Source organism: Arvicola amphibius, chromosome 7, assembly GCF_903992535.2.
Source record: "Arvicola amphibius chromosome 7, mArvAmp1.2, whole genome shotgun sequence".
Classification (NCBI taxonomy): domain Eukaryota; kingdom Metazoa; phylum Chordata; class Mammalia; order Rodentia; family Cricetidae; genus Arvicola; species Arvicola amphibius.
The window spans coordinates 55,245,337-55,269,403 of NC_052053.1; the positions used below are offsets into that span (position 1 = coordinate 55,245,337).

Sequence of the window (24,067 nt, forward strand, 5' to 3'; positions counted from 1 at the left end):
CTCTTCAAAACTAGCATTTCCATAGGAATCCAGTCAGCTCTTACACAGCTTTGGGGATACCTGTCACTTGGTGGCTGTTCCTGTAAGGAAACTGGATAAATTAAGGTTGGTTGTTTGAAAACCTTGGGCTGTTTCTCTCTAGTTTTGTAATTAATACAGAGGTTGGTTCTCCTTTAAATTCCTCTGTCTTTCTCTGAATATCTTGTAGACTTGTAACTTATCAGTCAAAATGGCATGATTTTCTTTAGTAACTTTTTCTAGGGCCCGTATTTTGGCACTCATATCACCCAGCATTTTTAGGGATAAAAGAAGAATAACAAAACTGATAATGTTTATAATTGACATTACATAAATCCCATCTAAGTTAATTATCCCTTCATTTAATTGCTCCACTTTTAAAGCACCCATTGTGTAATCATACAGAGCCCTAATTTCCATTGTAATAGTGTTTGCTATTTTTTAAGTGGGAAAAACATCTCTCCATTTTTTAACTAACTCCCCCCTTTTAAAATTCCCAATTGTCTGACCAAATCTGCTGACAGTGGTAGTGATGGTGAAGTGTGCAGTTGATTGCTGTTGTGTAGAACAGCAGAAGCCCGAGCGCATGTCAAAGTGTGTGGCTGTGTAGAACAGCAGAAGCCCGAGCGCATGTCAAAGTGTGTGGCTGTGTAGAACAGCAGAAGCCCGAGCGCATGTCAAAGTGTGTGGCTACGTAGAACAGCAGAAGCCCGAGTGCATGTCAAAGTGTGTGGCTGTGTAGAACAGCAGAAGCCGGAGTGCATGTCAAAGCAGCGGCCTGGTGTGGCAGCATCCCACGAAAGGGGTCCAGAGAAAGCCCACAACCTACTAGAGGTAGCCTCCTGTTTGAAAAACATTCAAGGAATGTGGGAAGAAGCACATGCAGATGGGAGCTGCCTAAAGGGAGAATTGGCTGGTTGTGAGGGGCTAATTCCAGCAGCATTTGGAGCCCAAGCACCTGTGCAGTTTTCTGCAGAGAGGCTGCAACAGAAAAATCTCAGACTTGTTCAGAGGCCTTGGGAAGGGGGAGGAAAACCTAGCTGGTGAGGCAGTGACTTGTATGAGATACCCCACATGTAGCTCCAGTGTGTGCTGGTGGCTGCAAAACCATGAACAAGCAGCTTCCTTGTGAATTTATGCCCCCAAAGTTGGATACAAGATGAATCGTAATCCTAATTAGTCTTAATAAAACCCAGGAGTCAGATATTAGATCAGGGGTGTATTAGATCAGAGAACCAGGAGCAGCCACCATTTGCCTCCTTCCTCTCTCTCTTTCTTCAGCCTAAAAAGCTGGTGTGGGATTCCCCTCTGAATGCTGTGAATACCATTGGTTAATGAGTGAAGCTGCTTTGGCCTACAACAGGGCAGAATTGAGTAAGGCAGAATTCCAAGCAGATAGAGGATGAAAGAAAGTGGAGTCAAAGAGACACCATGTAGCCTCCTGAGAAGAAAGCGCCCACATACCCATACCAGCAAACCACAAGCTTCATGGTAAAATACAGAATAATGGAAATACGTTAATTTAAGATATAAGAGCTAGCTAGAAATATACTTAAACTAATAGGCCAAACAGTATTGCAATTAATATAGTTTCTGTGTGATTATTTCATGTCTGGGAAGCCAGGAAACAAAAGAGCAGTCCCTGTCTACAAAATAGCACCCAGCCATTTGGGGTCTGGGTACATGTGTGACCTCTTGGGGTTGGGAAAAAAGTAGCTGAGATCATGCCCGTGGCTCCTCACTCCCCACCTGGGCAGGCAGTAGGATTGGGTTGCTAGGCATGCACAGGCAGGAGAGCATGGCAGATTCCCACTGCCATACACAGAGATATTTCCAGGCTGCACACTGTGCTGCATGGCAGATTTAGCTTTTACTCAGATAAAAAGGGCTTATATGCTGCATGGGTGCTATGCAGAGTTGAGGTGGTGTGCACAGATCCTACCCAGCAGTCCGAGAGCTGGCAGTAAGATACCTAACCATATTGAAAGTCTGAGAGAGGCAGAGCCAGCACCCAGGGCTGCCACAACACACTGCTTACCATTTTAAAGCACTCCTGGTCAGAAAATAATTACAGAAATGCAATAAAGACAGAGTCAGACAGAAATAAACCTCTGAATGGGTCTCAGTGTGTTTGAAAAATGTACATAGGCTTGAGAAAAAGAAGAAAAATAATATAGAAAAAAATAAAGTCTTCAAAGAGACAGTACAGACAGTTGTAGATTAAAGGAGTAAAGAAAACTAAGTCACATAAAGATAGAAGTTATTCAGAGAATCTGGATTATGTATATTATTGTTTTCTTTGAATTTTTAGACTATGAATGAGCTAAGTAGAGACATTTCATTGTATGGGCTGCTGAGTTAAACCAACATTTATACTTTAAAAGTATCTTGACTTCAAAATTTGAGCCTAAGGATATGTTGCTTTGGAAAAGAGGTTCTGCTTTATTTTTACAGAAGATGAGAACCTGTGGATTGCTTCCAGGCTAAAGTGGTTTGATGGACCAAGAGCCCCTGAAAGGCCTCCGTGAACCCCTCAAAATTACTTCGCCCAACAAAAAGCAGGAAACAGTTTAGAGAGCACTATGCCCAAATTCCCAAATATTGTTTATAAATGTTTGTTTACATTTAAATGGGGATATGCTATAAAGATGAATACTTTGCATTGGTATGGACCTTGGTCTATTGAAACAAATTTAAGGTCCATTTTGTTATATGTATATTTTTACTCTTGAAGGTATTATGTTTGTGCAGCTCATTTAAAAATGTAATGTGGGGGCTGGAGAGATGGGTCAGTGGTTAAAAGTACTGGCTGCTCCTCCAGAGGTCATGAGTTCAATTCCCAGCAACCACATGTGGCTCACAACCATCTGTAATGAGATCTGGCACCCTCTTCTGGCATGTGGGCATACATGGAGACAGAATGTTATATACATAATAAATAAATATTTTTAAAAATGTAATGTGTAATTAAGAAATACAGGTTAATAGATAGGTATCTATAATAATCAAGCTTGTAGTTATGTTAGCTTTTCTAGATGTACAGAGATATATTTCAAATGGATAGTTATTCTTCAAACCTTTCAAAGACCTTCAGAATATGGCATTTAAAATGTTTAAGAAATTAGGACTTTTCTCAACAATGAGATGCATCTGTTCCTGGCAATACCAATCTACTTCAAGAGGATGATGGGCATTGAAGAGGCTCCTTATTGAATTGGCTAGCCATTTGGGCAAGAAACTGCTCTTGCCTGAACTGCTTGATGATATGCTATATGAACTGTACATGCAGGACCCACATCAAAAATGACTGCTGAACTTGCCCAAAGAAGGTGAGACTGTCATTCAGGGTTCCTGCTTCATGAGATAACTGCCAGACATTTTCCAGAACACAGAAGAAAGCAAATGATGAACTTTGCCATTACAAGGCATAAGAGATCTTCAAATTTCTTGCTTCATGGAAAAGTCTGCCAGATGCTATGGGCCTGTAGGCTGAAGATGGATGTAGTGGTACAGAAGAACTTTGGGTCACTGTTCAAGCAGTGAGATGTCTCTGTCTTCTAGAGTTTTGGAAGTTGCTTACAATGTACTTCCTGTTAACTTAGGTAATATATCCTTCTGGTGTCTTTGGCAGAGTTGAAGAATAGATAGTTATAGTTTAGTTATGATAAAAGATAAAGTATATATAAATATTGTAACTATAATTCTTGCTTGATAACTTATATGTAATCTTGCTATGTTAAAGTTAAAACCTTTTTTTATTTAGACAGAAAAGGGGAGGTGATGTAGGGTTCCCCTCTGTATGCTATGAATACCATTGATTAAAGAATAATTCTGCTTTGGCTTACAGCAGGGTAGAATTGAGTAAGGCAGAATTCCAAACAGATAGAGGACAAAAGAAAGTGGAGTCAGAGAGCCTCCAGAGGAGAAAGACCTACAGACGCACGAATACCAGTAAACCGTGAGCCTCATGGTAAACAACAAAATAATGGAAATGGATTAATTTAAGATATAAGAGCTAGCCAAAAATACACTTAAGCTTATAGGCCAAACTGTATTGCAATTAATATAATTTCTGTGATTATTTAGGTTCCGGGCAGCCAGGAAACGAACGAGCGGTCTCTGTCTACACCCCGCCTTATCACTTCTTTTCTCTACCTACCAAGTGCTGGGATTAAAGACACTTGCCACCACTGCCTGGCTCCTGTAGTTAACTAGTATCTAGCTCCGCCCTCTGATTTCCAGGCAAGCTTTGTCAGAACATAATCAAATATCACACAACAACACCTTAAAGTATGAGCCTCGTCGTTTGGTCTCTTTGTTCTCAGCCTCCTGATGTCCATCAACAGCACTAAAGATTTAAAGAGAGATTGGTGTCATGCCTACACATTTCTCTAAAATCCCAGAAAAAAAGAATGTGAGCAGCCAGCTTGCAACATCAGTGCCTAACCAAAATGAAATGCAAGGTCATTTAATTCACAGCCCATTTAATTTAACTCCATTAATCATTAATTTCCCATCTCTGTTGACAGCAATAATAATCAGATGATGCATTCAGAGTTAAAAGTCAGAGTCAAGCTCTGAATTTTAGAAGAATTTATCTAAAACTCTGGGTTTTTTGTTTGTTTGTTTTTGTTTTTCAAGAGAGAGTTTCTCTGTATAGTTCTGGCTGTCATGAAACTAGCTCTTGTAGACCAGGCTGGCCTCAAACTCACAGAGATCTACCTGCCTCTGCCTCTGCGTGCTGGGATTAAAGATGTGCACCACCAACATCATTCTAAAACTCTTTATCAAATACTTTATTTAATTTTAGACTCTTAAGCATTTTTATAATGGTTTATATGTTAGCTTCTATAATATGTGTCATTAGAAAAAGGGTGATCGCAGGGCGGTGGTGGCGCACGCCTTTAATCCCAGCATTCGGGAAGCAGAGGCAGGCGAGTTCAAGGCCAGCCTGCCTGGTCTACAAGGGCTATTTCCAAGACAGGCTCCAAAGCTACAGAGAAACCCCGTCTCGAAAAAACAAAACAAAAAGAGGAAAGAAAAAGGGTGATAATAAAAAATAAGTTAACCTTATTTTGTAAAACTTTTATAGCTGATTCTTACAATTTTTTCTGTGTATTTGGTATGGGGGAGGAGGTAGTGCTCATGAGCCATGTAATTTATGAGAATGTAAAAGGACAGCTTTTGGGGGTTGGAGCTCTTCTCTTCCATGTGGGTCTTGCAGATCCTACTCAGGTCATCAGCCATGGCAGCAGGCTCCCTTACTTCCTAAGCCATCGTCAGTGCAGTTGTGATTCTTTAGACTGTAATGATAAATGCCCTGAACTCTTTTGAGGAAATTAGTATTTTAGCAGATGTATGTAGCTAACATTGTTTGTTGTTCTAAAAGTGAGAAATGTTTGTATTTATCATTTACTGACAAACCCTGTTTAGTGATTTTCTTAGTGATACTAGAAAACCAGTCACTTTTATCTCAGATGTTATTTCTTCTTTTACTAACCCCAACATTGGGCACAGAACATTCATCTTTAAAACCCTGATTTTTATACCTAGCCTGTTACACAACATGAGAGAGGAGCGAGATGCTTATGGGTTTCAAAGACTTCACAAGTGTGTCACTGATGGATCAGGACTCGAGCTTTGTTTCTCCTGACAGACCTGAGCAGGGGCAAAAGTGGGATTATAAGCACAAAATTCTCAAACATTTGTTGCCAAGTTACAGTTACAATTTTTACTAATCAGAAATCAAAGATTGGGGACTTTCCTTCTGTGTTCCAACCGTGTCAATCAACATACAATGCAAGACTTTTAGTCCAATCAATCAGATTCGTTTGTTCATTATGTTGTTAGGAGCAGACATAATGTTTCTCGAGGACGAAAGATGCATTACAGCTATGTCTGTGGTTTAAAAAGGAGGTGGTCAGCTACTGGGAGGTTCCCAGCTCCCCTAGGGCTTGGGAACCTACACTTTGTTTCACCCTGTAGGTTAAATGGAGTCTGAAGTCAGAATGGCAGCACTCAGACCAAGGTGCTTTTGCCTGCTCCTATCACAACAAAAATATAAATACAACCTTTGTTATCATCATCATCATTCTGTATGTCCATGTGGGTCCTTGTGACATGGAGCTCATGTGGAGGCCAGAAAGCAGCCTGTAGAGTCAGTTCTCTCCTTCCTTTTTTTTTTTTTTTTTTTTTTTTTTTGAGAGGGCAGGGGAGGCAGCAAGGTAGGCAGCAGGGTTTGGTGGGTTTTTTTAAGATTTATTTTTTTATTTATTGTGTATCAACATTCTGCTTCCATGTATGCCCACACACCAGAAGAGGGCACCAAATCTCATTACAGATGGTTGTGAGCCACCATGTGGTTGCTGGGAATTGAACTCATGACCTCTGGAAGAGCAACCAGTGCTCTTAACCACTGAGCCATCTCTCCATCCCCCACGGTTTGGTTTTTTGAAACAGGGTTTCTCTGTGTGTGTAACAGCCCTGGCTGTCCTGGAACTTACTCTGTAGACCAGGTTGGCCTCAAACTCAGAGAACCTCCTGAGTGCTGAGATTAATGAACTGCACCACCACTACCCAGCTTTCCTTCCATCTTTATGTAGGTCCCAGAGACTGGGCTCAGGCTGAAACAGCTAGTACTTTACACACTGAGCCATCTCACCAGCATACAACTTCTTTACTTAAGCAACAAAATAAACATTACAAGAAAATAATCTCACATAAAAAATTTACTAAAATATTAAATGGTTAGGCTATGAGATTGCTGCTTTTTTAATATTACACTTTTTTTCTTGGTGAAGATGAGCCTTCAGAAACATTCTGGATATTTCTTCACCGCGTGTATAAGGGAGGTGATGTTGCTTGTTTGTTATGTATATAGACAGGGTCTCCCTTCGTGTAGCTTAGAATGGTCTCAAACTCATTATCCCCCAGCTTCAACCTTTTGCTTACGTGCTACACACATGTAGCACCATGCCTGGCTATTTGAAGTTGTATCTTTCAGTCCTGAAATCTCTTGAATTTGTAGATTTTCTCTACTTCGACTGCTTATAGAAGTTTCCTTTATTTTTTTTTCTTTTCATTACTCCCCCTTTGGCAGAATTTAACTTTTTCTTAGAGCATTTTATTAAAGTACAACTAACTGATAGAACCAGGGCTAGCTAGTAACATTCTCTTTCTGCCTTCTTTGTGTAGACCCTGAGTTCATTTGTCACGTTGCCCGCATTCCAGATCACAGTAGGCAGAATTCTGCCATCCTGAACCAATGGCCTCATTTCCAGCCATTGTTACTGCTGCTATAACAAATGTCCCCAAATTTTCGTGCCTTACTACAATGGGGATTTATTTCTAACTCCTCGGTTACCTGTGAGTTGTCTGCAGCTCTCCAAATCCATAGATATTCATTCTCTGTGTTGCAGTCAGTTTCAGATCAGATGTAAAGTAAAAATGGAATAACTTACAATTGCATTCTTTGCCCCAAGCAAGATAATATTGTTAGGCTTAATATTCATAGAGTAGGGAGTATTTGTTTCTCTAAGGCAGATATCACAACTCAGCGGGCTTAGGGACATGTATTTCTCTTCTAAGGAGATAGAATAGCACCAACTACTCACCCACTTCTAGTTATGTACTTCCTAAGCAGTGTTTTCAGATTGTTCCGTCTTAGCTAAAGATAAACGTTGGAAATCACTAGTATCCCAGTAAGTATATCTATCACCTGCTAGTGAAGATATGATTGTGTCCTCGTGGGAGAACTGTGTGCCGAGGACAATAAGGTAAACTATAATTTAGTGCAAGACCAGGAAAACGTGTTCTGGTCCATAGAATTATTTTTGCTTCAAAAATTGGGATTTGGTTTAACAGAAAAGCTAAGATAAATACTTTGATAGTTTTTACCATAACAAGACATAATTTCCAAAAATTTAATGTGAACCTATACTTTATTTTTACAGAGATTTGCCTCAATATGGACAGAAGCAGTGGCAGTCCTACTTTGGAAGAACTTTTGATGTTTACACCAAACTCTGGAAATTTCAGCAGCAGCATCGGTAAAGAGTTTCATAGCTAAAGGGTGTAAAGGTGCATTGTATAATTGTATATTCACTGTAGTTCTGACCATGAACAAATCTAGTGTCTTATTTTGTTCTTTATTTTGGTTTACATTCTGTGTGTGTGTGTGTGTGTGTGTGTGTGTGTTTCACTTGCTGGAGTCAGATCTTGATTTCTACCATGTGGGTTTTGCAGATCTTCCTGGCTCAGTCTTTGAGCTTTTAAAACAACATATTTCAGTGCTTCTTGACCTTTTGGTTAAGATCAAATATAAAGTAATATATCTCATGAGCCAAATAAAAACAGGTTTTTTTTCTGTTTTAAGATTTTTAGTTTGTTCTCTAATTTTTAATGACGGTATTGTATGGAAAAAGAATCTACTCCTACTTGCACCTGGAAAGACGACCTGTGGTCTTCCAAACCACATTCTGAAATGTGGTTAGCTGTCCACACTGTTTGGGGAGGAAGGGTTGCATCTTTTCTTTTGTGAGACAGGTCTCACTATGTCTCCTTGGCTGGCATGGGACTCTGCAGACCAGGCTGATCTCAAGCTCACCAAGATCCATCTGCCTCTGTCTCCCAAGTGCCAATATTAAAGATATGGTCCCTCAGGCCCAATGGAACTATAAAGAACTTAGACTATATTCTCTTTTTTCTGTTTTCTTTTTGTTTTTGTTTTGTTTTGTTTTTTTCTTTTTCTGATATTAGATCTCACTTCATTATCTAGGCTGACCTAGAAACCCCTGAGAACTCATATCAATCCTCCTGCCTTTGCCACCTCACAACTGACCTTTGCCTCCTGAGTTGTTGATTTACAAATGTGAACCATTGCAACAGGCTTTTAGTAGATATTTTTTTTCTGAGACAGGATTTCTCTCTGTAGCCCTGACTGTCCTGGAACTTGCTCTGTAGACCAGACTGGCCTCAAACTCACAGAGATCTGCCGTCCTCTGCCTCCCGAGTACTGGGATTAAAGCTCTGCTGCCACAGTGTGTGTGCCTGGCTTCAGAAGACATTTAATAACTATATTTTAAGCTAAGTATGTTGGTATACACCTATAATTCTAGTTCTTAGGAGGTGGAAATAGGATCAAGAATTCATGGCTATCCTCAACTACACAGATAGGCCAGTCTTAACTACATGAAATCCTGTCCCTAAAAGAACTGAGGCTGGAGAGAAAGTGTTTGTCTACAAGTTTGAATCCCAGCAATCAATGTGGTGAAATGGGAAGTAAAGAGTGAAGAATCCCTGACTAGCCTCCGTGCACAGTAGTGACCACAAAGGTGAGGGGCTAGGGCTGACAATGAGGGCTATCATCTAACTGCCACATCTGTGTTCACACAATCACATACTCATATACATGTATGTACAGATTACATATACATATACACACAAAGATATAACACAAATCAGTCAGTTAATAGAGAAACATTTTTAATGGAGTTAAATGGTTATTCATAAGCTGTGCTAATTGGATATTTTATCATTGAATTTTCAGAACTGGTTATTTTTGAAATTTATGTTTTGTTATATCTATTTTTTGTCTTCCGTGTAAACAGACAAGTCTTGGATAATCGGTATGGCTTGAAGCGGTGGCAAATAGGAGAAATTGCTTCCAAGATTGGACAGCTGTATTACCACTATTAGTAAGTGAATTACACATGGAAAGAAGAAAATGTTTCTTTGGTTAAAACAGCATGTAAAAGAGAGGACAGTGAGTTATAGACAGAATTTTGTTCAGGCCAGATGGATCAGGATGGCACCATGAAATGGCCTTGCATAATTCAAGCAGTGTTATTGATGTCAGGTGGTCTCTTCAGTAACTCATTCAATCAGACCTGAGGAATTTAATTTTTTTAATAAATGATGACTACTAGGTATATTTATTGTTCTTGGGGCTTTTTAAGTCTTGATGGTGTATAGAGACACCGTATGTATATTCACAGCATCCTTTAAACACTCATCCTAGTTGGCTATGCTTGAAAGGTCATGTGACAAAAATAGACAGTTGTTTGCCTCCTTAGAATAGTAACATCTGTGTAGTTCCACCTTTGAGTGAAGTAAAGAAGAAATCTCCTTTTACAAATGTGACTTTCAGCACAAAGTAACATTAATAACCAAAGACTTGGACCTCAGGTAGGCAAATCTCTGTGAGCTCAAGGCCCAGCCTGGTCTGCAGAGTGAATTTCAGGACAGCCAGGGATACACAGAGAGACCTGTCAACAAAACAGAACAAAAAGATAAGAAAAGTCCTCATCTTCCCAGCTTTGGCATGGCACTCAGAGTACACACCACTAAAATTCCTCTTTGTTAGAACAAGATCTTAAAAATCCTTTATTATGGTGCTGGGAGTAAGTTATTGTTAGAATGCGCTCCCCTGGAGAAGACATATATGCCATCCTTCCAACATAAAGGTAGTACCAGCCTGCAGATAGGGAGAAGGGCTGGGACACCGCCATCTTCTGAACAAGACACAGCCATTGTAATCATGAACCATAACACCTACAGATATCTGCAGTAGATCTGCACTGAAAAGGGCCCAGTAACAGCCAGACCTTGATGGAGGAGAAATCAGGGGGCCCTACTCACTACTGTGCCACTTCCTACTGGTAGATAATCTGTCAGTGCTGTGGTTGTGTACTTACTGTACCCTCACCAGATTCCAGTAGATTGTCCCAATCTAATGATTGCATAAATGGCCCTGATTAAACTAAATGGGTCATACAACAAAACCATGTCATGAATCTGGGAAAAGGACAGGAAAAAACAAGACTTGATAGGAGTGGGAAGGTGAGAAAGAGGAGAGAGTAACCAGAATTGTTGCGCGTTTTATTCTTTACTCTTTGGGGGCCTGCCACTCAGTTCCCAAATAAATACACACAGAGGCTTATTCTTACTTATAAATGTCTGGCCTTAGCTTGGCTTGTTTCTTGCCAGCTTTTCCTAACTTAAATTATGCCATTTCGCCTCTGGGCTTTTAACTTCCTTTATTTCTGTGTATCTTTTCTTTCCTTCTTATTTTGTGTCTGGCTGGGTGGCTGACCCCTTCTTTTCTCACTCCTTGATCTTCCTCTCCCCAGATTTCTACTCCTATTTTTTTTTCTTTCACCTGCCAGCCCCACCTACCTTTCCCCTGCCTTGCTATTGGCCATTCAGCTCTTTATTAGACCAATCAAGTGTTTTAGACAGGCACAGTAACACAGCTTCACAGAGTTAAACAAATTCAGCATAAAAGAATGTAACACATAAAATGATATTGAGAGCATTTAAAAATAAAACTCACAAGAAAAAAAAGAATGTAACGCATCTTTACATCATTAAACAAATATTCCACAGATAAACAAATATAGTGCTTCTTAAATTAATATTCCATAACAAGAATGCATTGTGTGTGTACATGCACACATGCGTGTAAAATTATCAAAGCATTAAATAAATTTTTAAAGTAAATTATTTTTGAAAGTTTCTTTTTTTTTAAGATTTATTTATTGTGTATATAGTATTCTGCCTGCATGCATGCCTACAGGCCAGAAAAGAGCACCAGATTTCACTACAGTTGGTTGTAAGCCACCATGTGGTTGCTGGGAATTGGAGTCAGGACCTTTAGAAAAGCAGGCAGTGCTGTTACTACTGAGCCATCTCTCCAGCCCTGAAGGTTTCTTATTAAATTAGACATACTAAACAGACTACATAGCTCATTAGCACTTCCTCAAAGAGTAGTATGAGTTAATAAGGAGGAAAAGGCTAAAGAAATGGGTGAAGATTTCAGTACCAGCTGATTAGGGAGAGGCTATAGAAGGTCTAGACCTGGGAGCAGATATACTCAAGTAGAATGCTGACATTTTGTAGAATGGGAATGACATGTGCTTTAATTGACTTCCAAAAAGCTTAGGAGCGTCAAGGAAATACTTTGTTGTTGCTGTTGTTCCTAGACAACTGAAAGACAACATGAGTAATACTTGGCTGACTCTGAGTTAGCATAGTCATTAGTGTCCCCCTGTGTAGAGTTGGACAGTCTGGAACAAGTGTTTCTCCTGAGGAATACACCCAGTTTGATCATATTTAAATTTTTTTCTTATAGTTTACGAACATCTGAGACCAGCTATCTGAATGAGGCTTTCTCCTTCTACTCTGCAATCAGACAAAGATCATACTACTCTCAAGTTAATAAAGAGGACAGGTATGTATCATCTGTGCTTTCAGAAAGATGACAAGACATTCAGCATTTTAGTCCGTGTGTGTCCATGTGCATGCACATGTGAAGGTGAGAGAATGACTTTGAGGAAGAGTCATTCTCTACTTCAGCACACAGGTTCTGAGAATCCAGCCCAGGTCTTCAGGCAAACGCCATTATCACTGAGCCGTCTCGTCAGTGAGGGGTTTTCATGATGTATGTAGGTTGCACAGGCTTCATAGGGAAGAAAAGGCTCTAAAACTAGGCTTCACTAATGTCTTTGTTATTTCTAGTCCATGTAGCTTTTCGTCATATATAGATTTGTCTTCAAAAGCCTATTGACAACTATTACATACGACTAGAGAAAAAGGCTGCTAGTTTTCTTTGAATTTTCTTTTTTTTTTTCATGAACTCTTGCTACCCATTTTATTTTTTTTATTTTTTTTTTTTACTTTTTTAAATTTTTTTTTCTAAATTTTTTTCCTCCTCCTCCCCCTTCCCTCCTCTCCCTTCCACCCATACCCCCACTACACCCCTCTCCAAGACAAAGAGCCATCAGGGTTCCCTTCACTATGTTAAGTCCAAGGTCCTCCCAGCTCCCCCTAAGTCCAGGAAAGTGAGCAACCAAACTGACAAGGCTCACAGTGAGCCCGTCCATGCTGTAGAGTTCACGTTCATTGCCGTTGTCCTTGGTTTCTCAGTCCTCCTCCACTGTCAGCCACATTCAGAGAGTCTGATTTGGTCCCCTGTTCCATCAGTCCCATTCCAACTGGACTTGGTGGTCTCCCGTTAGATCTGTCCCACCGTCTCAATGGGTAAACGCACTCCTCACGGTCCTGACTTCCTTGCTCATGATCTCCCTCCTTTTGCTCCTCATCGGGACCTTGGGAGCTCAGTCCGGTGCTCCTATGTGGGGCTCTGTCATTTTCTCCATCCAATGCCAGGTGAAGGTTCTATGGTGATATGCAAGATATTCATGAGTATGGCAATAGGATCTGTACATTTCTGGCACCCTCTCTTCAGCTGCCCAAGGACCTAGCTGGGGGCGTCTTCCTGGACACCTGGGAACCCCTCTAGAGTCAAGTCTCTGCCAACCCTAGAATGGCTCCCTTAAGTAAGATATATAATTCCTTGTTCCCATATCCACCCTTCCTATATCCCCACCATCCTATTCCCCCAGGCTCTTCCCATCCTCCACTTCACACTTTTCTCTCCCCATCCCCCCTCCCCCCATCCCACCCCACCCCTATGTTCCCATTTTTTGTCCGGCAATCTTGTCTACTTCCAGTAACCAGGAGGATAACTATATGTTTTTCTTTGGGTTCACCTTCTTATATAGCTTCTCTAGGATTTTTTACGAATTATAGGCTCGATGTCCTTTATTTATGGCTAGAAACCAATTATGAGTGAGTACATCCCATGTTCATCTTTTTGGGCCTGGATTACCTCACTCAGGATGGTGTTTTCTATTTCCCTCCATTTGCATGCAAAATTCAAGATGTCATTGTTTTTTACCGCCGAGTAGTACTCTAATATGTATATATTCCTCACTTTCTTCATCCATTCTTCCACTGAAGGGCATCTAGGTTGTTTCCAGGTTCTGGCTATTACAAATAATGCTTCTATAAACATAGTTGAACAGATGCTTTTGTAATATGATTGGGCATCTCTTGGGTAAATTCCCAATAGTGGGATTGCTGGGTCCTGGGGTAGGTGGATCCCAAATTTCCTGAGAAACCTCCACACTGCTTTCCAAAGCGGTTGCACAAGTTTGCATTCCCACCAGCAATGGATGAGTGTACCCCTTACTCCATATCCTCTCCAGCAAAGGCTATCATTGGTGTTTTGGATTTTAGCCATTCTGACAGGTGTAAGATGGTATCTCAACGTTGTTTTGATTTGCATTTCCCTGATTGCTAAGGAGGTTGAGCATGCCCTTAAGTGTCTTTTAGCCATTCGAACTTCTTCTGTTGAGAATTCTCTGTTCAGTTCAGTGCCCCATTTTTTAATTGGGTTCATTAGCATTTTAAAGTCTACTCTCTTGAGTTCCTTATATATTTTGGAGATCAGACCTTTGTCTGTTGTGGGGTTGGTGAAGATCTTTTCCCAGTCAGTAGGCTGCCTTTTTGTCTTAGTGACAGTGTCCTTTGCTTTACAGAAGCTGCTCAGCTTCAGGAGGTCCCATTTATTCAATGATGCCCTTAATGTCTGTGCTGCTGGGGCTATACGTAGGAAGCGGTCTCCTGTGCCCAAATGTTGTAGAGTACTTCCCACTTTCTCCTCTAACAGGTTCAGTGTGTTCAGATTGATATTGAGGTCTTTAATCCATTTGGACTTGAGTTTTGTGCATGGTGATAGACACGGATCTACTTTCATTCTTCTACAGGTTGACATCCAGTTATGCCAGCACCATTTGTTGAAGATGCTTTCTTTCTTCCATTGTGTGCTTTTAGCTCCTTTATCAAAAATCAGGTGTTCATAGGTTTGTGGGTTAAGATCTGGGTCTTCTATTCGATTCCATTGGTCGACTTCTCTATTTTTATGCCAATACCAAGCTGTTTTCAATACTGTAGCTATGTAATAGAGTTTGAAGTCAGGGATGGTAATGCCTCCAGACGTTCCTTTATTGTATAAGACTGTTTTGGCTATCCTGGGTTTCTTGTTCTTCCATATAAAGTTGATTATTGTCCTCTCAAGATCTGTGAAGAATTTTGATGGGATCTTTAAGGGGATTGCATTAAATCTATAGATTGCCTTTGGTAGTATTGCCATTTTTACTATGTTGATCCTCCCAATCCAAGAGCAAGGGAGATCCTTCCATTTTCTGGTATCCTCTTCAATTTCTTTCTTCAAAGACTTAAAGTTCTTGTCAAATAGGTCTTTCACTTCCTTGGTTAGAGTTACCCCAAGATATTTTATGCTATTTGTGGCTATCGTGAAAGGTGAAGCTTCTCTGATTTCTTTCTCTGATTCCTTATCCTTTGTATATAGGAGGGCGACTGATTTTTTGGAGTTGATCTTGTAACCTGCCACAATACTAAAGGAGTTTATCAGCTGTAGGAGTTCTTTGGTGGAGTTTTTCGGGTCGCTTATGTACACTATCATATCATCTGCAAATAACGAAAGTTTAACTTCTTCCTTTCCAATTCGAATCCCCTTGATCCCCTTGTTTTGTCTTATTGCTATTGCTAGAACTTCAAGCACTATATTGAAGAGATAAGGAGAGAGTGGACAGCCTTGTCGCGGTCCGAATTTAGTGGGATGGCCTTGAGTTTCTCTCCATTTAATTTGATGTTAGCTGTTGGCTTGCTGTAAATAGCCTTTATTATATTTAGGAATAACCCCTGTATCCCTAATCTCTCCAAGACCTTTATCATAAATGGGTGCTGAATTTTGTCAAATGCTTTTTCAACATCTAATGAGATGATCATATGGTTTTTATCCTTCAGTTTATTTATATGATGGATTACATTGATAGATTTTCGTATGTTGAACCAGCCCTGCATCTCTGGGATGAAGCCTACTTGATCATAGTGGATAATTTTTCTAATGTGTTCTTGGATTCTGTTTGCCAGTATTTTATTGAGAATTTTTGCATCGAGTGAGATTGGCCTGTAATTCTCTTTCTTGGTTAAGTCTTTGTGTGGTTTAGGTATCAGGGTAATTGTAGCTTCATAAAAGGAATTTGGCAATGAATGTTCTGTTTCTATATTATGAAATACCTTAAGGAGTATAGGTATTAGGTCTTCTTGGAAGTTCTGGTAGAATTCTGCATTGAACCCATCAGGTCCTGGGCTCTTTTTGGTAGGGAGGTTTCTGATAACAGTTTCCAATTCTTCGCGACTAACAGGACTATTTAGAGCATTTACCTGGTCCTGGTTTAACTTTGGTATATGGTACTTATCTAAAAAAGTGTCCATTTCTTTTACATTTTCCAATTTTGTGGCATACAGGCTTTTGTAGTAAGATCTAATGATTCTCTGAATTTCCTCTGTGTCTGTGGTTATGTCCCCTTTTTCATTTCTGATCTTATTAATTTGTGTGTTCTCTCTCTGCCGTTTGAATAGTTTGGCTAGGGGTTTGTCAATCTTGTTGATTTTCTCCAAGAACCAGCTTTTTGTTTCATTGATTCTTTGGATTGTTTTCTGTGTTTCTATTTTGTTGATTTCTGCCCTCAGTTTGATAATTTCCAGTCTTCTACTCCTCCTAGGTGAGTCTGCTTCTTTCTTTTCTTAAGCTTTCAGGTGTGCTGTTAAGTCTCCAATGTGTGCTTTCTCCGTTTTTTTTAAGTGGGCACTTAGTGCTATGAATTTTCCTCTTAGCACTGCTTTCATAGTGTCCCATAAGTTTGAGTATGTTGTGTCTTTATTTTCATTAAATTCAAGAAAGACTTTAATTTCTTTCTTTATTTCTTCTTTGACCCAGGTGTGGTTCAGTAGTTGACTGTTCAGTTTCCATGAGTTTGTAGGCTTTCTGGGGGTAGCACTGTTGTTGAATTCTAATTTTAATCCATAGTGATCCGATAAGATGCAGGTGGTTACTAATATGTTTTTGTAACTGTGGAAGTTTGCTTTGTTATCGAGTATGTGGTCAATTTTCGAAAAGGTTCCATGAGCCGCAGAGAAGAAGGTATATTCTTTCCTGTTTGGGTAGAATGTTCTATAGATGTCTGTTAAGTCCATTTGGTTCATTGCCTGTATTAAGTCTCTTAATTCTCTGTTAGGTTTCTGTCGAATTGACCTGTCCATTGGTGAAAGAGGAGTGTTGAAGTCTCCCACTATCAGTGTGTTTGGTTTGATGGCTGTCTTGAGTTCTAGTAATGTTTCTTTTATATAAGTGGGTGCTTTTGTATTAGGGGCATAGATATTCAGGATTGAGACTTCATTCTGATGGATTTTTCCTGTAATGAGTATAAAGTGTCCCTTTCCATCTCTTCTGATTGGTTTTAGTTTGAAGTCAGCTTTGTTAGAAATTAGTATGGCCACACCGGCTTGTTTCTTAGGGCCATTTGCTTGATAAACCTTTTCCCAACCCTTTACTCTGAGTAGATGTCTGTCTTTGTGGTTGAGGTGTGTTTCTTGTAAACAGCAGAATGTTGGATCCTGTTTTCGTATCCAATCTCTTAGCCTGTGCCTTTTTATAGGTGAATTGAGTCCATTGATATTAAGTGATATTAATGACCAGTGGATGTTAACTCCGGTTGTCATTTTTTATTTGTTAGTAGAGATTGTGTGTTTCCTTTCTTTGCGATGTGCTGGTGAAGGGTCGCTAGATGTCTGAGTTATTTTGGGCAATGCTGGACTCCTTTGATTGTGAATTTCCTTCTATTACTTTCTGTAAGGCTGGATTTGTGGCTATGTATTGTTTAAATTTGTTTTTATCCTGGAATATTTTGTTTTCTCCATTTATAGTGAATGAAAGTTTGGCTGGGTATAGTAATCTGGGCTTGTATCCATGGTCTCTTAGTTTCTGCAAAACATCTATCCAGGACCTTCTGGCTTTCATGGTTTCCATAGAGAAGTCAGGTGTTAGTCTGATAGGTTTACCTTTATATGTTACTTGACCTTTTTCCTTTGAAGCTCTTAATATTCTTTCTTTATTCTGTATGTTTTGTGTTTTGATTATAATATGGCGAGGGGATGGTTTTTTTTGATCCAGTCTATTTGGTGTTCTGTAAGCTTCTTGAACCTTAATAGGAATATCTTTTTTTAGGTTTGGGAAGTTTTCTTCTATAATTTTATTAAATATATTTTCTGGACCATTGAGCTGTATTTCTTCTCCTTCTTCTACGCCTATTATTCTTAGGTTTGGTCTTTTTATCGTGTCCCAGATTTCCTGAATGTTTTGTGATGAGAATTTGTTGGATTTGCTGTTTCCTTTGATCAGTGCATTTATTTTCTCTATGGTATCTTCAGAATCTGAGATTCTTTCTTCTATCTCTTGTATTCTGTTGGTTATGCTTGTTTCTGTAGTCTCTGTTCGTTTACATAGATTTTCCAAATCCAGCTGGCCCTCGGGTTGTGTTTTCTTCCTTGCCTCCATTTCAGTTTTCAAGTCTTGCACTGTTTCCATTATCTGTTTGATTGTTTTTTCTTGGTTTCCTAGGATATCATTTACAGATTTACTCAGTTCTTCAAACTTTTTGTTATTCTTCTCGTCCATTTCCTTAAGGGAGTTTTTCACCTCCTGTTTAAGGGACTCTATTACTTCCATAAAGTCAATTTTTTCTACTTCTTCTTGATTAGTGTGTTCAAGTCCTCCTGTTATAAGTTCGCTGGGTTCTGGTGCTTTCATGTTGTTTTTCAAATTGTTAGAGGAATTCTTGCATTGGCGCCTGCCCATTTGTTCCTCTGAGTAATTCCCTTTGGGTCTTCTTTTAGAAGTTCAATTCACCCCAATGAATTAAATTCACTCACCCCAATGAATGATGGATCCTCTGGCAGACTGTCAGGTCCCCTTGCAGGCCAAGCAGCTCTCTGACAAAGGGCCTACCTTGCCGCAGGCAGGCTAATGAAGGAGGGGACCTCCCACCGGCCTGGGTGCAATCAATTCCAGGTCCCCGGCGCCCAAACAGGCTGAGCTGTGGGATTTTGTGGCCCCAAAGACGGGAGGATGGGGGGGGGTTCTGGGTGCAAGTTGGGAAGGGACAGGAAGAGAGAGGCAGTATCCGGGGAGAATAACCCCTGCAGGAAGAGCAGGAAGTGGGGGGGGGGGGTTGGGGGGAGTTGGGGAATGTCGGTGGTCCCTCTCCGGGCAGCTGCCGCGGTTCAGGCACTCACTCCTCACTCACCCCAATGAATGATGGATCCTCTGGCAGACTGTCAGGTCCCCTTGCAGGCCAAGCAGCTTGCTCTGAATTTTCTTTTTTAAGCCCACTGCTCTGATGTGTGGTAGCAAATATTATTAGCCCCAGCACTTGGGAGGCAGACGCAGGTGCAGGTCCCTATGGTACATAGTGAAACTGTCAAAAAAGTTCCCGAAAGACAGAAGCACAATACTGTTTTGACCACCTTGCCCGATTGAGCACCACCGTTTGCTTTATGGAGTCTTGTAGGATTCGTGGATTCCCGGTAGAAGTCTATTGACTTGCCATATACTTCCCCTTGACAAGTGCATGGGGAAGGGAAAGGCAAAGTCCTGTCTGAAGATGAACACTGGACAAGGCTGACTGGCAGCTATCAGAGGAGCTGCAGCTGGAGAAATGATCAGCTGCAGGGTTTCATTGCATTTCAAGGATTGTTGAAGAATTTTCAGACACAAAAGATGGTGTGTTCCCTGCATTCCCAGAGACAGGCACAAAAGATGGTGTGTTCCCTGCACCCCCTGAAACAGGCACAAAAGATGGTGTATTCCCTGCACCCCCAGAGACAGACACAAAAGATGGTGTGTTCCCTGCACCCCCAGAGACAGGCACAAAAGATGGTGTGTTCCCTGCACCCCCTGAAACAGGCACAAAAGATGGTGTGTTCCCTGCACCCCCAGAGACAGACACAAAAGATGGTGTGTTCCCTGCACCCTGAGAGACAGACACAAAAAATGGTGTGTTCCCTGCACCCCCAGAGACAGGCACAAAAGATGGTGTATTCCCTGCACCCCCAGAGACAGACACAAAAGATGGTGTATTCCCTGCACCCTGAGAGACAGGCACAAAAGATGGTGTATTCCCTGCACCCCCAGAGATAAGACTCACAACCAGTGTATAGCAGAAAATGGCTTTTTCCAGTAGTAGAAGTAATAACATAGGTTTGAGGTTTTTTCTTTTTTTATTTCATTTTATTTTTGTTTTTTGAGGCAGGGTTTCTCTATGTAACAGCCATGGCTGTCCTGGAACTCTCTGTAGACTAGGCTGGCCTCCACCTCATACAGACCCTGCCTCCGCCTCAAGTACTGCACTCCACCACTGCTTTTCTTTTCATTTTCTTTTTCTTTTTCTTTTATTTCCTAAGATTTTTTTTTTTTTTTAGTTTCTTTTATGCTGAACATGGTAGTATACTCCTTTAATATAAGCACTCAGAGGCAGGCGTATCTCTGTGAGTTTGAGACCAGCCTGGTGTTTGCCTGCATGTGTATGTGTATTTCATTTGTGCCTCATGCCCAAGGAGGTCAGAAGACGGTGGAACCCCTAGAACTGAAGTTACAGATTATTGTGAACATGTGGGTGCTGGAGATTGAACACAGGTCCTCTGCAAGAGCAGCAATGTCTCTCACCTGCTGAGTCATCTCTCCAGCCCCGTCATGGTATTGTTTCTTGTGTACTTAAATTCTCCGTAGATGCTTGTAGAATGAACAAATGTACTGGTTTTGATTTCAAGACTGGTCTCGTGTACCCCAGGCTGCCTTTGAACTCAGTACTTGACACTGAACTCCTGATCTTCCTGCCTCCACCTGCTGGGTTGTGGAAGTACAAGCACTTGCCAAGCTAAGGCTGTGTGGTTTTATGTGGAATTTTTGTCTCTATTCTACAAATGATAAAGTTTTAAAAGCCATCCAGAAGTCAAACAGCATGTTTTCCATTTTAATATAATGATTGATTTCTCTTTTATCCACCATAGGCCTGAGTTAGTTGTTAAGAAACTCCGATACTATGCAAGATTTATAGTAGTTTGTCTTCTTCTTAACAAAATGGATGTTGTGAAAGACCTCGTAAAGGTAAATATACTTTTTTTGTTTTTAAAACAAACTTATAGATGGGCGTTGGTGCACACGCCTTTAATTCCAGCACTTGGGAGGCAGAAGCAGGCGGATCTCTGTGAGTTCGAGGCCAGCCTGGTCTAGTCTACAAGAGCTAGTTCCAGAACAGGTTCCAAAACTACAGAGAAACCCTGTCCAGAAAAAAAAAAAAAAAAAAAAAAACTTATTTTACATACCAATTTCAGTTCCCTCTCCCATTCTTCCACTCCCCCCCACCACCTTCTCGCCACCCCACCCCCCATCCATTGCTCGAGAGATGGTGAATCTTCCCCTAGGGAGTCAAAGAAGTCTGTCTGAGCACTTGAGGTAGGACCAAAGCCCTCCGCCCTTGTATCTAATTTGAGCTATGTGTAATCCCTATGAATCAGTCTCTCTAGTGCTGAGATTATAAATGTATTTTAAAATAATAGCCAGGTGTGGTACTGCTTGCTTTTAATACCAGCACTTGGGAGGCACCCTTTCCCCTCCCCCCTCTCTCTTTTTCTGTCTTTTGTGATCCCAGCCCTTGCTGCCCTGGAACTCATTATGTAACCCAGGCTATCTGTTAAATTGACAGCCCTCCTGCCTCAGTCATGAGTGCTTACATAGACAGCTTGATGGGAAACCGGTCCTGGATTAGCATGCCCTCCATGATGGGGGCACATCTCTTGAACATAAACTTGGTCGTAGGTAGTGGTTTAGACTCTGGCTTCCACAGGGCCCTCAGTAGTAACAGGAGCCACAGACATCAACACAGACCCCCACAGCTGCATCAGGATTAGAGACCAAGTCATGGCCCTTGGCCACAGCCAGGCTCATGGTCCCGAGTGGCAAGTAGGGCATCTACTTCAAACTGTTCCTCACCGCCCTCTCCTCTTCAGATCTGCCTCTCTCCCCAAGTAGACCTGGAGTGGAGCTGTTGAGATTAAAACTGTTTTACATTTATTTAGTGTGTGTGTGTGTGTGTGTGTGTGTGTACAAGCAAAATAGGCACATAGGCATCAGGTCGGAAGATAACATGTAGGAATTGGTTCTCTCATTTTATTGCATGGGTTCCATGTACTGAACTCAAGTTGTCAGGCTGAGTGGCAGGGACATAAAAAGGACACTAGCCTTTTTATAGAGATTTTTAATAACCCCTTTTCTTTGGTATTCCTAAAACCAGGAATTATCTGATGAAATTGAAGATTATACTCATCGCTTTAATACTGAAGATCAAGTAGAGTGGAACCTGGTGCTTCAAGAGGTGGCAGCCTTTATTGAGGTAATTTCTTTTTTTTCAAGACAGGGTTTTTCTGTGTTGCTTTGGAACCTGTCCTGGAGCTCACTCTGTAGACCAGGCTGGCCTCAAACTCACAGAGATCCACCTGCCTCTGCACCCTCCACACCCCCAACCCCAGTGCTGGGAGTAAAGGCATGCACCACCACTGCCCAGATTTTTTTGTTTGTTTGTCTTTTGGTTTTTTGGGTTTTGGGGTTTTTTTGTTTGTTTGTTTGTTTGTTTTTGAGACAGGTTTTCTCTGTATAACAGCCCTTACTATCCTGAAACTTGCTTTGTAGACCAGATTGGCTTCAAATTGAGTCCACTTGCCTCTTCCTCTCAAGTGTTGATATTAATGGCATGAGCCACCACATTCAGATTACTGGGGTAATTTCCTGAGAGAAAGGTTGTCACAGTCACAGGTGGGCAAATGGCTGTGTTGTATGTTTACGGTGTGTATGTTACTGTCTGAAGAACAAATAGCAATGATATTCTGTGTTGTCATTACATGCTTTTTTTTCCCCTCAGGCAGACCCTGTGATGGTGTTAAATGATGATAACACCATTGTTATCACATCTAATCGCCTCACTGAAACAGGAGCCCCATTGCTGGAGCAAGGCATGATTGTGGGGCAATTGTCTCTGGCTGATGCACTCATTATTGGTAATTGTAATAATCAGGTAAAGAACTGTGAAGTGAACTTATGCTTAAAACTCACTTTGAAAAAATTTGTTATTCTCATCATGGGATTCTTCCCTTGTAAAATCCCTAACATCTGTGAGGAATGATTAAATCAATTATGCCATGTTTATATATATAATACTGATGCTGACATTGTTGAGAAAGAATTTTTAAGGACACAGAAAGATGCTTATTAGTTTATTAATTTCCCACTGAACTACATCCCCAGCCCAATAAGTATTTATTAAGTGTCAGTCACATGTCCAGGGTGTGTATGTAGCAAAAAAATGGCAAAATGTCTTCACTGATGGGTCTTCCTGTTTACCTGTGAAAACAATTATTAACAAAATAACTACTTAGATAATATCCTTTCAGCAGATGTGGCAAAGGAGAGGTATACTATTCTGATGTCTGGCATCAGGGAATTTGAGCTAGTGTAGGAGAAAGCATTTTGGTTAAGACCTAGAGAGTAAGAAGTTTTGCAGTGTAAGCATGTGAAACAGCAGTAACAGCTGTGCTGTTGTCTGAGCCTGTCAGCCTGGGAGGATCAGACACTGGCAGAAGGCTGCGCTGTGGGGAGGGGAGGAGGAGAGCAAGAAGTACAGGAAAAAGCCAGGAAGGTTGTCTTTTCCCAAATACACAGGAAAATAGCAAAGGGCAGGGCAAGGAGAGTAATGATGAGGGCTGCATTTTGAGAAAGTAGGTGTAGTTCTTCATAGCTGTCTTATTACTTATTATATTTTAGGTTTTAGTTGTCAGACAAAGTAATGGGTTTCATTATGACACTTGCATATATACATATAGATAATGTATATTTAGCAAAAGACTTTGCTGCTGTTCACCCACCTCCCCTGAAGACGTTCATCTTGGATGTAGTTGTGCAGAATAGGTTAAAGACACAGTGGAATTGTCAGAGAAGTTAGGAAACTCACAGAAATCACTGGATGGTACTATTTTCTTGTGCTACCGGAACAGAGGTAATAATAGATCTGCAAGGCTGGTTCCCACAGATACTTTAAAGGATCAGCCTATAGCATTGATCCACCATTGCATATGGAAGGAGACAAGGGTGGCTTTTATATTTTTGCATCATTGTACAGCTGTATATGTGGTATAAGCTGTTTCTCAGGTGACCCTGCTTCCACGATTCAGCCTAGGGGAAAAAATTCCACCTGTAAATTCAGAGACTAATTAAAGTGCTAGTGTGAGGACT

The 24,067-nt window shown here is 40.8% G+C and overlaps 1 protein-coding gene across 2 annotated transcripts in view; it reads left to right on the forward strand.

Moving 5' to 3' along the window:
* Positions 1 to 24,067, forward strand: part of Scai (suppressor of cancer cell invasion) — a 148,552-nt gene that overhangs the window by 96,503 nt on the left and 27,982 nt on the right. Inside the window, exons 4-9 of one of the 2 annotated variants that reach the window (XM_038336701.1) lie at positions 7,971 to 8,066; positions 9,627 to 9,713; positions 12,149 to 12,247; positions 20,794 to 20,890; positions 22,077 to 22,175; positions 22,701 to 22,853. In XM_038336701.1, coding sequence (XP_038192629.1) covers positions 7,971 to 8,066; positions 9,627 to 9,713; positions 12,149 to 12,247; positions 20,794 to 20,890; positions 22,077 to 22,175; positions 22,701 to 22,853 — 631 coding nt within the window. The remainder of the gene's footprint in view (positions 1 to 7,970; positions 8,067 to 9,626; positions 9,714 to 12,148; positions 12,248 to 20,793; positions 20,891 to 22,076; positions 22,176 to 22,700; positions 22,854 to 24,067) is intronic. The other variant, XM_038336702.1, reaches the window with a different exon arrangement.